Here is a 15,207-nt window from a genome sequence, read left to right as displayed (position 1 = left end):
TGTCGCGTATCCCTGGGCAAGGCCGGGCATGCACAGACATGTCTTGACGGTGACTTTGAACCTGACTCCGGAGGCATGGCCCCTGGCGCCTGTGGACCGCTGTCCAATAGGAGAATGAAATATTATGGTCTGGGCTAAAGGGATATTCCGTGTATATGTACAAGGAATATACAAGGGATATCAAACGATATACAAATACTATGCAATATATATCAATCAAAAAATATATATATTCAGTTTAATCTGATCCTTTGTAACAGTTACCGTCTTCGATAATAACTGATATTATCAACATTTGACCCACATTAGATGATTGGTATAACGCTGCCCACGGAATTATAAACGCCCCCTCGCCCATCCGGTCAACATCAGATGACGTGTAGTAACTTCTAGAAGTACGTCTAGTTGGAATTTTTTATATCGCGCTGATTGCCATCAAACTGTATTTCATCATCAATATAATGCATTTGGGGCTATATATCACGTTCTGGAGAAAGCTGCAGAAAGAGATGAAAACATACTTATACATTAGACCATACTTTACTATGAATATGTGAATGAAAAAGTTTAACGTTGCTACACAATGAACAATACATATAGGACTTTGAATGGGCCCTAATAATGGCAATGTAGCAATAGAATTTAAAAAGTTATAGCCCTGCAAAGAAGGGGACTTTCTCCATAGACAAATAGCGCTGGCAATCTATGGTATATCATTAATTTAACCTTAGGCAACCAAAGTGTTAAAAAAAAAATATTAAATTGTTTTTTTTTTTTTTTTTCTCGAAGCTTCGAATTAAAATCGAAGCTCGGCCCCGAAGCTTCTATTGCCAAAAAAAGCTTCGAAGGTCAGCCCTACTAACCAGTGTAGAAACTTGCGGTGCCACGATTGGGCGTACGCGTCACATGACCAGAAATGACACTGGCCAATCAGATTCGCAAATCGCCGAACTCCGTTGTAGAAAAATAACAGGCGTCCGGCATGCCCCCCGGAAGTTAAATGCATCAATCTGGTGCACTTTGAGAGCAAAATAAAGAGGCTAGATCTATGATGAACTTTGTGCTCAAAACACAAAATCGAGCAGCGGTTCTCAACATGGGTGCCGCAGAGAGCTGCCTGGGGTGCCTTTAGATAAAAAAAAATTATTTTTATTTTTTATTCTTTTTGGATTACAGAAAATTATCACTGAAGTGCTATCTGTTGCAGCTGCACTGTTTTCCATGAAAATACCATATTTGGATAAGTTTGACCATTTCTCAAAATCTGAAAATCATTATGAAACGTGGTGTTAATAAAACACAGAAAAAAAAGGATCACCAAGTTACTCTGGATAAAAAAAAAACTTTACAGACAACATTGAGACAAAGCTTCCTGACACATCTCCATCCAACTCTTGGAAGAACTCAGTGAAATCTCATCTGATACCAGCTGGAGAGCTAGTTTCAGAGTGTGGTGCTGAGTACCAAGTATCTCATGATGCAGCAGTTAAGGTGTTGATACCATTCAGCACCACATATCTGTGTGAAGCTGGCTTTTCATCCATGACAGCTCTGAAAACAAAATATAGGGCCAAGTTGAGCCTTGAGGATGACATGCGTGTTTCCTTGTCAAAGATCTCCCTGCGTATTGACCGTATTATTAGCCAGCAGCAGCAGACCTCGCATTGAGCTAGAAATTTCCACTGAGTGAACGAGTGCTTATTTTCTGTATTTATTTATATTTTTTGAGAAATGGTAACTTGGTGATCCTTTTCTGTATTTAAAAAAATACATGATTTTCTGTTTTTGAGAAATGGTCAAACTTATCCAAATATGCAATTTTTATGGAGAACAGTGCAGCTGCAACAGATGGCACTTTAGTGATAATTTTCTGTAATTTTATTTTAAGAAATATGCTATTTGATTTACTACTACAAGCAGTGTAATGTCAACAGTACTAAGCCATTTAGACCTGAAACACCTGTTAATAATGCATTATATAGCCTGCATATACACACAAATGTGTTTCCCAGTTTCTTAAATAAACATTATTTTGAAAGAAAGCACTTTTGTCATCATTGTAGCAAAAAAGACAGGACCGGAAAAGTCTTTATCGTATGTAGGGGTGCCCTGGAATATTTTATTGAACACATGGGTGCCTTGGCAGCAGAAAGGTTGAGAACCCCTGGACTAGAGCATACATTGGCATCAAAAAAATTAAGCAAAAGTGGTTACCTGTGTTGAACTGGTTTCTTTTTTAGAAAATATAAAAATAAAATATACTGGATTACTGCGGCCCGCCACAGTCTAGGTAATTAATGGGAAACACTGTAATAAACCTTATTTGTATAGCACCTTTCATATGAAAAGTGCTTCACAGCAGTCATGTAGACATAAAAAAGGCATAACATGAGCAGAGAATTGACATAAAATGAGTATAGAATAGGGATGCCCCGATCGATCGGCCACCGATCGTTATCGGCCGATACTCAGTATAAATATGCGATCGGTGATAATGCTTTATTTTCACCGATTGTCAAAACCGATTTCACTCGCTGTCGCTGAGTTCTGTCTCAACACCGGGTGGTGCGGCGTCTGCTCATCCCTCCAGCACGCATGTAAACACGGGTCTAGTAGTGGTCTACTCTAGTGGGACGGGACACGGGAGGACGGCGTCTCCATGAGCTAACCTTAGCTTAGCTACCGTTACAAAATGACCCAGTCAACTATTCACTTTTAGTTTAATACATGATGAGGCATTGTCTAACCGAACGGTATCTAGCCGGCCAGCTACCGATAGCTCCTGACATAAACAAACGCTCCACAAAGTCTAGTAGAGTGTATGATACCTGTTAGCTGTTAGCTCACGTTAGCGCAAGCTAGTTCACTGTTCAAAACGAAATGTCCCATTGAACTAAATAATTCACTGAGGCGTTGTATTAACGTTATATATCCGGCTAGCAGTAGCTACAGATAGCTCCTGATATCAATGTCTTATAACACTGATTCGATGCGTATTCGAGCTGAGGGCTTGTGAATGTGATTTAACGTTATACCAATACTAGGGTCCAGCTGCAGCGCCGGAGAATCCTTGCCGTAGCTCGAGGCTACTCGAGTATAGGGTCCAGGTGCAGCTCCGGAGAATCCTGGCCGTAGCTGGAGGCTACTAGAGTACACACAGACAGTGGAGCTTGTTGCGTGGTGGCGATGTCTCGCAGATAATACAAGTACAAGTCTAATTATATAATATATATATTTTATAAAAAAAAATTATATAAAATAAAATTTAATTTCTTTTAATCAAAAACGATCGGTATCGGATCGGTATCGGCCGATATGGCTCACGACGATCGGTGATCGGTATCGGTGGCAAAAAACGTGATCGGGGCATCCCTAGTATAGAATAGACATAAAGTGAGCATAAGATACACAGAATAAAGCGGTGCAATAAAATAGCTCTCATTTACAGAATGAAAGCAATGCATACGGTGCAAACATAAAAAGAGACAATCCAAGTGGCAGAGTGCATTAAAAGGCTTAGGTAAAGAAGGGGTATGTTTTTTTAAGCGTACTTTTGTAAATATATATATATATTACACAATATAGGCTACATATAATAAAAATCAAATGTCGAAGTAATGCTAGTACTGCCATGGCACACTGCAGTGACACAGGGGGTAAATAACACACGCTCGCCGGGCCGGCCCTGCGCGCATCGGTTGCATGAACCCCTGCTATTAATATTCCGGCTATGTCCGCACTGCCGCGGCCTACAGTATTCCCTGTGGCTACTGTCCCCCGGCCGCGGCCGCTCGCGGATCCTCCCTTGAACCCTCCCGCCCAGAGTAAACACGGGCCTATAAATAGAGCCCAGGGAGAGCGGGAGGCCGACACCAGAATGACAAGCATCCATACTACCAACCCCAGAGTCTCCGCGTAGACCCGCATGCCTTCCCAAAAAAAACACATGCCCAAGCCCCTGGGACAGGGTTAGAACTGGCTATGGGGGGGCTCAGGGCCCCCAGGGTATATGCTATCCTATCCGTCATCTTTGTTTTGGCAAAATGGGCAGATAAATGTTTCTTCTCATTACGTAAATGTGGTCCTTAGGGAACACGTCTTTTACTGCTATGTTGTTATTATTGTGCTGAGGGAACGGCTCGGGTTATGAACGACACGGAATTACCATAGTTCAGATGTTTGGGATGGTTGCGTGAATAGTAAACATCACATGGTCCGTTTAGCCTTGTTGTTGTTGTTGTTGTTGTTGTTGTTGTTGTTGTTGTTGTTGCTGCAGCACATGATGCATAGGTTTGTTTTTGCCCCTCACTGTCCCAGTAATGAAGTAAGATCTAAAGCACTAAATGGCACAATGACTCGTGCTATCTCATGCTCAGCTCACCGTTGAATGCCGATTGGACTTTAGTCCATCCAAATATGCAGATGATGATGATGGAGGAGACATGCTTAACACTTTGACTGCCCAAGTGTAATTTCTTATTAGTCCCTTGAATGCCCACATCCACTCCAATGTTAATGTTAATATCGCCTAATCTATGTTTTAAATTATGGCTATGTGTCTAATCTGCCCGTCGCTTATCAAAGACTCATTTTCCAGTCAACATTGTCATGGCAGATTGTTTTTTTTATCGCTTCATTTCCGTTTTATAGCATTTTGAAAATCACTTGATTTCACGGAAAAAACAACACATTCCATGAGAATCGCCTTTTACTGGAATATTCTAGAACGTTGTCATTGTTTGGCCATGTCATGAATCGTTTTCAAATAAACGCTAGATTATCGATAGTATATGTGTACGCACGCACGCTCTTGCGGCGAGCCGAAAATCGAGTCTCCTATTTCCTGACGGCGCGCACAGTCAAACAGCGATAACACACAATCACATAAAAGCTTTATCTCTGTGAAAACGAGTCTGATTATCCTAATACTGATAACATAGATTCCTTACCTGAGATCAGATGGTATCCAAATGGTTTATTCCAATTCCCGATCGCCATTCGAAAAAATCGCTCATTTGATTGATCTATCGTGTATACAGTAAAACACATATTCCCCGCGGCTCCGAGGCTCCAGAGTGAACTCTGGTAGACCCCGGTTACATGAGTGAGAAGTAAAATGTGGAGTGCAGGTTTTTTTTTCATTGAGTCCAATCCAAAAGGGTGATTTACCATCTGGGAGACGATAGGGGGCGCTTTTTTCACATCTGAGCGCCTGGGGTGACTGGATCTCCAACTGTAGACTCGCTTGATGCAATATGATTTCAGATCGCTAATAAAAAAAAAAAACGAATAAAACGAATATTCTCGTGAGTGGGCATTCAACCCGAGTAAACACGAGAAAACTCGTGGATGGCATTCAAAGTGTTAACACTTTGAGTGCCAACGACGAGATTTCTCGTCCTAACTCGCCATGCGTTGAGTGCCAATGACGAGATTTCTCGTTATTTAATTGTTATTTCTTTTATTAGCGATATCCATTCATTTTTCATCCATCCAGCCTGACGTTATCATTGGGAATGGCTCTGAGCTCGAAAAGGGCAAATACCGCCGTCTATCGTCTCCCGGACGGTAATGCACATCATTGGATTGGATTGGGTGAAAAAGTGCATCAGAAAAAAACTCCGGTCCAGGGTTTCCCCATCTCTGGCAAGCAGTGTCTGTTACCACATTCACTGGGGAGGCTCGGAGCAGCTTTCGATTATGCGTTTCGGACTATAACGTTGGATCAATAAACGCGATCAATATTTGGAATGGCGATCAGGAATTGGATTAATCTTTTTGTAGAACATCTGATGTGAGGTAAGGACTCTATTTTACCAGTATTGGGTTAACACTTTGGTTGCCTTGGGTTAAATTCATGATATACCATAGGTTGCCGGCTCTATTTGTCTATGGAGAAGTACCCCTTCTTTGCATGGCTATAACTTTTTAAATTCTATTGCTACATTGCCATTATTAGGGCCCATTCAAAGTCCTATATGTATTGTTCATTGTGTAGCAACGTTAAACTTTTTCATTCACATATTCATAGTAAAGTATGGTCTAATGTATAAGTATGTTTTCATCTCTTTCTGCAGCTTTCTCCAGAACGTGATCTATAGCCCCAAATGCATTATATTGATGATGCAATACAGTTTTATGGCAATCAGCGCGATATAAAAAATTCCAACTAGACGTACTTCTAGAAGTTACTACACGTCATCTGATGTTGACCGGATGGGCTAGGGGGCGTTTATAATTCCGTGGGCAGCGTTATACCAATCATCTAATGTGGGTCAAATGTTGATAATAGCAGTTAGTATCGAAGACGGTAACGTTACACGCTGAAACTCACCCCAGTCTCCGCGCGCCGTTGGGCGATCATCGTAGAGTAGAAGTCTTATCATTATGGGATGTAAATTTACCCGGTCCATCTCCAGCTTGTATAATGGTATATACGTCCAAATCATGTTGTTTATCGAGTTATTGGCAATCGATCACTGTGTAGCGTGACGAGCCAGAGTCCCGGGACCTATAGCGAGTGCCCGGAAGTACTACGGACGTCTAGCACAACCTCTATGGCACATCCTGTTAAGCGATTGTGCCGATCGGCCACCAGATGGCGCTCCTGAACCGCCAGAGAGCTCAGTGGGTCCTGCTGGTGGATCTCAGGCCAGCGGAGGGGACATATGAATCCGATCGCAGATTTTTGAAATATTGATATAAGGACGCTGTACAGCGTCCTCCGGCAACTTGAGCATGGCCAGCGATGACGTCTAAACACGTTTCATGGCAGTCAAAGTGTTAATCAGATAAATTTTTTCATAGCGATCACAACGTGTGTGTGTGTGCGTGTATGACGTTAGCGCTGACCAGGTCATGGATAATAGATTTTTCAGCCTGCTTCTCTAGCGTGCATAAGTACACGTATACTATCGATAATCTAGCGTTTATTTGAAAACGATTCATAAATCAGCCGAAAAATGACAACGTGTTTTGTGTATTCCACTAAAGGGCTATTATCGCGGAATTTCTCTGAAATTACTAGAACTTTCAGAAACTATACTCTTATTCAAAACGGTATAAAGCGGAAATGTACCAATGAAAAAACTATCCGTTTCAGACATGTTGACTGCAAGCAAGTCATTGATAAGCCAGGGGTGTTTTAGACCCATAGCCATAATTTAAGATATCGTTTAAGCGTTTGCAAATATCCCCGACCTCCCATTGACTAAAGCGCTGGCACTCAAGGGGTTATCTGGGCAAAGGGGCGTGGCACCCAATGTGTTAATCTCCATCTGCCCCCTTCGATGTGCGATTGCCCTTCAGTCAGAAAGCAGCAGCAACCTCAGACAACCCTGAGTTGTTCCTCAATTTCAATTAAGATGTTGGCTTCCCACGATCATGAAAACAAGATAATAATAGAGTAGAGAACTAGAGATGCAACGATTATTGTGCCACATGCCGTGTTGCTCTCATTCTGTTGTGTTGTAAATGCAGCGCACCCTTCCTTCACAGTGGTGCGCTAAACCCAAACGGTAGTTCCAGCTCACGAGGGCCACGGCGAGTTCCTCCAGTTATTTTGAACTCGTAGAAGATGCCTGAAAGGCAGCCTTTGGTTGAGAAGAAAGACCAAACTAATTCAGTACATGTCATATCATTGTGTTTGATAATCGTGATTTCAATATCAATCAAAATAATCATGATTATGATTTTTGCCATAATCATGCGGCCTTACTTGTGATGCGATGAAAGGGAGCCTGAGTGAACCAGTAATGGCCCAACAACCTGTTTGCTTACCACCACATTCATGTCATAAATAATAACATCTTCTTTATTTGCGTCCACATCGGAGAACTGTTCATCCCTGTGAGATTGAAATAAAATAAATGAGTTAACTTTCAGCTAGTCTTTAGTTAACAACTAAGTGAAAAGTGTTCAGAGGTGAGTTGGCTTACTCATCTAATTCCTCCTCCTCTTCTCTCCCTTGCTCCAGCGTGATTCGCCATGACGACTGAATCAGGAGCCGACTCGGATCCTAAGCAACAGGAGAAGGAGAAGGGGAAGGCAGCGACGTCATCCCCTCAGGCCCAACCAGAGCAGCTCTCTCAGGCCCAACCAGAGGAGCTCCCCGCCGCTGCCGGACACAGCACTCCCACCAAGAAAGAGCAGGTTAGCCCCCCCACACATAAACACACACACACACACACACAGCACTCTCACCAAGAAAGAGCAGGTTAGCCCCCCCACACATAAACACACACACACACACACACAGCACTCTCACCAAGAAAGAGCAGGTTAGCCAAGAAACAGACAGACACGCGCACACACACACGTCACACAAACACACACACAGACACACAGACACATGTCACACGTACACACACACAGACACACACACACGGATACAGACACGCACACAGATACAGACACGCACACAGACACACACACACAGCCCTCCCATACCAGAATGAACTGCAGTATTCAACGAAATCACTACAGTATTTCTCTGGTAAATCTTTAGTGAGTATGGAGAAAAGAAACACAACAATAATCTAAATCACTGCAGTATTTCCGTGGTAAACCTCTATAGTGAGTATAAGAGAAACGGTATGGGTTCACTCACTCCAGTGTCTGAATAGGGGGGCGAGGAGGACAATAGAAAATCCCAGGGCCTTTTTTGTTTGTTTTTTTGAACCGGTTCCAGCCCTTCATAACAACAGACTGCTCTCTGTTTCTGGGAAGAACCTCGGCCTGCAGCCTGTTTGTATTGTGTCTGCGTTAGAGATATATCGCCCAGGTAGCAGCTAGGAGATGTTATCCGTCTCCTAAAGTGCTCGTCCGCAGACATCGGCCCTGACGAGTCTCCCCGCACCCGCTATCTGATCGATCCACCGAAGCTAAGCGGCGTCTACCTCCGAAAACCGTGCGGGGTGTCGACAGAATACACGCTGGGAAAAATTGGGTGGGGGGGGTCTTTTTTTTTGGTGTATGAGTCTCACGGGTCACACATTCTGATAAGCCCCGGATCTACCGAGAGCGGCGCAGTCGACCCCGGCTGCTGATCTCAGAATCGATGCATGTTCTTCTCCGCTAATCGTAACCGACGAGACGGATAAAAAGGATGAGCTGACCCCAGATCAGTATCTAAAAAGGCAGGTGTGATTCTGTCCCCGCATGCGGGTGGGATTAGCCCGCCACGGCTGGAGCAGTCGTGTCCCGCCACAGTGCCACAGTGCCCTGTCACAAGCGCTCGCACTTAACATGCTGGATGGCACTGTGTTCTGCTAAGGCGGAGCAGGCTGGCACACTCAAAGCACCCTCCGCCCCGGCTGCCACAGCGAGGCTTGTTCTTCTCTCATAATGCAGGAGAATTAAGTATGGAAATAGGTTGTTTGATGAGAGGAAAGTAAATAGAGCGTGAAATGACAGATGACTCATCGTAGGTTAGGATGAGCGAAGAATGGAACAGCCAGGGGAGGGGCGGGCGGTGTGGGTTGAGAGATGGGTTAGTCTACATCACACCAGGGGAGGGGCGGGCGGTGTGGGTTGAGAGATGGGTTAGTCTACATCACACCAGGGGAGGGGCGGGCGGTGTGGGTTGAGAGATGGGTTAGTCTACATCACACCAGGGGAGGCACGGGTGGTGTGGGTTGAGAGATGGGTTAGTCTACATCACACCAGGGGAGGGGCGGGCGGTGTGGGTTGAGAGATGGGTTAGTCTACATCACACCAGGGGAGGCACGGGTGGTGTGGGTTGAGAGATGGGTTAGTCTACATCACACCAGGGGAGGCACGGGTGGTGTGGGTTGAGAGATGGGTTAGTCTACTCTACATCACACCAGGGGAGGCACGGGTGGTGTGGGTTGAGAGATGGGTTAGTCTACATCACACCAGGGGAGGGGCGGGCGGTGTGGGTTGAGAGATGGGTTAGTCTACATCACACCAGGGGAGGGGCGGGTGGTGTGGGTTGAGAGATGGGTTAGTCTACATCACACCAGGGGGAAGATGGCTCTGCTGTTTAGGGTTGGGTACCCAACTCATTACGTTTTTAGAGTACTTACCGACTAGGGCTGGGCGATGAATCGAGTTTCAATTACGATTTTGGCTTTCCACGATCATGAGAAGATAATCGAGGTAAAACGATTAGTGTGCCGCATGCCGTGGTGCTCTCATTTACCGTACTTTTCGGACTATAAGCCGCGGCTTTTCCCCCCATTTTTCGACCCTGCGGCTTATATAACGGTGCGGCTTATATGTGACTCGACGTGACCAAGCCCGAAAATGTTAAAATCAAAATATTGCTTTTTTGACTGCATTGAAATGTTATTTATCTGTTCCCTTATTTGCCAAACTTAATACAACTTGTAAATGAGTTAATTCGTGTTATTTGTCCGACAGTATTGTGTCCCAATGCTAATTACATATGGTAATTAAACATTAAAACACCTGCGGCTTATAGTCCAGTGCGGCTTATATATGTACAGATCATTCAATTTAGCTGCTGCGGCTTATAGTCAGGTGCGGCTTATAGTGCGAAAAGTACGGTAGTCTTTTATTTTTTAATACAAAAAAATTTGTTCACTTTTTCTATATTTATTTTGCTCCCATCCCAATTTAGTCGTAATGCCAATTCCCTTCCTGCAAGTTCCTGGTCGTTGCGCGCATTGTCCCACTGTCGGCCTAGGGAGGGTGTAGAACTACCACATGCCTCCTCCGATACATGTGGAGTCAGCCAGCCGCTTCTTTTCACCTGACAGCGAGGACTCTCACTGGGGGAATGTAACACGTGCAGAGGTTCACGCTATTCCCCCCCGATGCCCTCCCTGCTGAACAGGCGCCCCGACCGACCAGTAGGAGTTGCAGTTTACAACGACCAGGACACATACCCCGCCGGCTTCCCACCCGCTAACACTGCCAATTGTGTTAGTAGGGACGACTGACCAAGCCGGAGGTACCGCTGACAGCTGGATTTTATCCCAGAGTCTCTGTGGTGGTAGGCGAGTGCATTCTCCACTGCGCTACCCAGCCGCCCCTTCTCTCTCACTACTGACGGTTACCGTCGGTGTGATAGTAAATGGTTAACCTTCTGTAGTGTGGCAGTGAAAGGGTTAACCTTCTGTAGTGTGGCAGTGAAAGGGTTTACCTGCTGTTGTGTGGCAGTGAAAGGGTTAACATTCTGTGTATTGTCGCAGTGAAAGGGTTAAGGGGAAGAGAGACAGATGTTACAGCTTGGTCAAGGTCACATACTGATACTCATACTCCCATTTAGTCTTGTGTTGTAAATGCAGTGCACCCTTCCATCACAGCGGAACACTAACTAAGAGAGGTCAAACAAATTCAGTCATGTGATGTTCTCAAATCAATGAGTAATCGTGTTTAATAATCGTGATTTCAATATCAATCTAGATAATCATGATTAGGATTTTTGCCATATTCAAGCAGCCCTACTACCGAGCACCTATTCATGTTAGCTCAATCGGTGCCACATTTCGGTACCTTGAGAGTGGGTTAAAAAGAAAATCTGATCTAATAAATAGGTTGTTAGAATAGCCAATCATTCCTCCTTTTTATTGTGGATTCAAATAAATATTGATAGATTTCCTTCTAGTTTACTGCTTGTTCCGATTACTTGAGTTGATTATCTGAGTGAGAGACTATACATTAGAGAGAGAGAGAGAGAGAGAGAGAGAGAGACTACCCCCTAATCCTACAGCATGTTCAATAGCCTTTCTCTTTATGATGGATATAAATAGACACTGCACTTATCGTCTCTTTATTGGCATAACCGTATAAACCTATAGAAGAATGTCCCTATCTCACTGCTTCTGTTCACCCATTTGTTTTTTCCGTTTGCTATCACGGTGCCGTGTTGTGAATTCAAATAAATATGAATGCGATTCCTTATGAGCCTTTCAAAACATCCCTCCTAGTTTACCGCTGTGCATCTGGGTGAGAGTGTATACACATTAAGGAGAAGAGAGACGGATGTTACAGCTTGGTCAAGGTCACATACTGACAATGAGAGAGATGGATATGTTACCCCTTCTATTGTAATGGGTTCAAATTAGGGATGTTCGATATTGGCTTTTTTACCGATATCCAATATACCGATATTGTCCAACTCTTAATTTCCGATACCGATATCAACCGATACGCAGGGTTTACCCCCCCCCTGGGCCTTTTCTATCTCTGTTTGCTGTCATAATGCTGAAGTTTGAACTGCGCATGGAGAGAGGGGAGAGGAGGAATACCCTCTTTATTGACATAATTAGCAAACAGAATTTAAACATTCCCCTAGCTTCCCACTTGTTTTCATCCTGCTGAAGTTGAAAGTACTGCTGCAAGAGGAGAGGGGATCAAGGACACATGAGTGTGAAGTGTCTCCTCTCTTCACCTGGTAGAAACACATCAAGGACACATGAGTGTCGAGTGTCTCCTCTCTTCACCTGGTAGAAACACATCAAGGACACAGATGAGTGTGAAGTGTCTCCTCTCTTCACCTGGTAGAAACACATCAAGGACACAGATGAGTGTCGAGTGTCTCCTCTCTTCACCTGGTAGAAACACATCAAGGACACAGATGAGTGCCAAGTGTCTCCTCTCTTCACCTGGTAGAAACACATCAAGGACACAGATGAGTGCCAAGTGTCTCCTCTCTTCACCTGGTAGAAACACACCAAGGACACATGAGTGTCAAGTGTCTCCTCTCTTCACCTGGTAGAAACACACCAAGGACACATACCTCACCTCCAGACATGGCCCCCTTGACTCATGTGTCAAACCCATAGTCACCAAACTGGGGGTGAAAATAGACAATGAATTTCAAATGGACAAAAAGATTAATTCTGTGGTTAAGTCCAGCTTCTTCCAGCTGAAGCAACTCTCCAAGGTCAAGCCTCTTCTCTCTTTTATGGACTTTGAGAGAGTTATGCATGCCTTTGTGACAACACGGCTGCACTACTGTAATGCGCTCTACGTTGGCGTTGCCCAGGCCTCGCTGTTGCGTCTTCAGCTGCTCGGCTGTTGACAGGGACACACAAACGGGAGCACATCACTCCTGTCCTCGCCTTCCTTCATTGGCTGCCTGTGCAGTTTAGGATACATTTTAAGATCCTGTTATTTGCATTAGCAATGCATGGTATGGCCCCACCCTACCTCACAGAGATCCTGCACCCCTACACCCCATTACGGTCTCTGAGGCCTTCTGACCAGTCCCTCCTTGTTGTCCCCAAATCCAGGCTAAAAAACAAGGGGGACCGTGCGTTTGCAGCCCCCAAACTGTGGAACGAGTTGCCCACCCACATTAGGCTGGCCCCAATGCTCCCAATGTTTAAGTCTCATCTTAAAACACATTTGTTCTCCCTAGCATTTAAAAAAAATTACAGTCTGCTGCCGTAATTGTGTTTGTAGTTCTGTGTGCATTGTATTGTGTTTGTGTTTTTTTTTCTTTTTTTTTTACTATATTATGGATTGATTGTGAAGCACTTTGGTTAACCTTGTTGTTTTTAAACATGCTATATAAATAAAGTTGGATTGCAGTGCCAAGTGTGAAGTGTCTGCTCTCTTCACCTGGTAGAAACACACCAAGGACACACACATAACATATAAATAACAACAGATGAGACATTTACAGACGAGCAACCAAGTGGTATTAAAAGTCAGAAAGTGACGATATACTTTCTATCAAACATATTACTATACATACCACATTCCTAATCATATGGAATCATACATAGTACAATATTCATTACATAACATATATTAATATGCACTCAATTCACAAGCAGTGAGAAACCATATACTGTAAACTCTTACCCCGATTCATAGGCACTGTATATACATACAAAGTAAACTCTTACCACCATTTGTATAGGCTACTAATGTTCCTGTCACTAAAAATAAGATAAAATGAAACAAAAAGTAACTATGTATGTGTGTGTGTGTGGTGTATGTATATGTCTAAATGTACAGAATGTGTTTACAGGCGTAGGGCTGTTGGATGTTTCAGTTGTCTTTTAAAGCTTGCTTTAGTTTGTGCTTTAGCACTCTGTTCTGGAAGTGAATTCCGATACAGCACTGTGCGTTGCATTGATTGTGTTCTAACTTTAGGAACTGTATAGCAACCTCTGGTGGCATGTCTCGTGCGGTATGCATGTATGTTAGAGCTGAGTGTTAGTAGATTATATAAACAATTAGGATATTTCAATACATTAATATTTCTAACAAAAACAAGGAGTGATGCGTGACTTTCATCCAGGAGAGCTTGACCTGCATATTGTTTACACTAGACCTTAGTGTGCATCAAAGGGCCAGCCGACCTGCTCTGTTCTGAGCCAGCTGCAGCTTTCCCACATCCTTCTTGGTCGCATTTGACCAGATCATTGGGCAACAGTCTAGATGTCATAGAACTAGAGTTTGGATGACTTGTTTAGTCAATTGTGGTGTCAGAAAAGCCAAGCACCTTTTTATAACGGATATATTCCTCCCCATCTTGACAACAACAGAATCGATATGTCCCGTCCATGACAACTTACAATCTAAAATAACACCAAGAAGCTTTGTTTCCTCTACTTGCTCAACAGCTACATTGTTTAGCCTCAGGTTCAGCTGAGTTTTAGAGCTCAATGAATGATTTGTACTAGAGATGTCTGAAGCCCACCCTGCAGAAGTCCCTGGATGGGTGCTACACCAGAATGATGCGTGTGGTGCTTAAAGGGGAACTATTTTACTATTTCTTTCACTATTTGGGCAATTTTACACAATTCCTGTGAGTCTATGGAACACATCTAAGGTATTTTTCCAAAAAATGCATTGTTTTGTATTTCTAATCAAGTACTGTAGAGCAGGACTTTCTGCACTTCAAGATTCCAAGCTGTTTTTGGCTGGGCTCCGCCCATACTCGCAATGCGCTTTGAGTGACAGTCACCAACCTGCACTATAGCAAATAGCTCCGCCCATACTACTCTATATATGTTACATCCAGGAACTTACATCCAAACAGCCTGTTTGAAAATACTAGAATCCAACATAGTCTGGTGAAAACACACCTTATGTTATGGATGGATCATCACCGTTTGTCCTCTTCCTCTTCATAATAATATCCAATAGTTCGCTCCCAGGCGATCGCCATTGTAGTCTGGGGAGCTCTCGACTCTGCGACAAATAATGTTACCTCCTCGGCCGGTGTTGTGCCGCATTCGGACTCCCTGCCAGAATCTGACT

The 15,207-nt window shown here is 43.8% G+C and overlaps 1 protein-coding gene across 1 annotated transcript in view; it reads left to right on the top strand.

Moving 5' to 3' along the window:
- LOC311239505 (band 4.1-like protein 3) overlaps positions 1–15,207 on the top strand; it is an 84,108-nt gene that overhangs the window by 22,330 nt on the left and 46,571 nt on the right. Inside the window, exon 3 of the mRNA XM_084327811.1 lies at positions 7,976–8,151. Coding sequence (XP_084183937.1) covers positions 7,987–8,151 — 165 coding nt within the window. The 5' untranslated portion in view covers positions 7,976–7,986. The remainder of the gene's footprint in view (positions 1–7,975; positions 8,152–15,207) is intronic.

Source organism: Notolepis coatsorum (assembly GCF_963971535.1).
Source record: "Notolepis coatsorum genome assembly, chromosome: 13".
NCBI lineage: Eukaryota > Metazoa > Chordata > Actinopteri > Aulopiformes > Paralepididae > Notolepis > Notolepis coatsorum.
The sequence above is the reverse complement of the archived record's forward strand: the minus strand, read 5'-3'. Positions and strand labels throughout refer to the sequence as shown.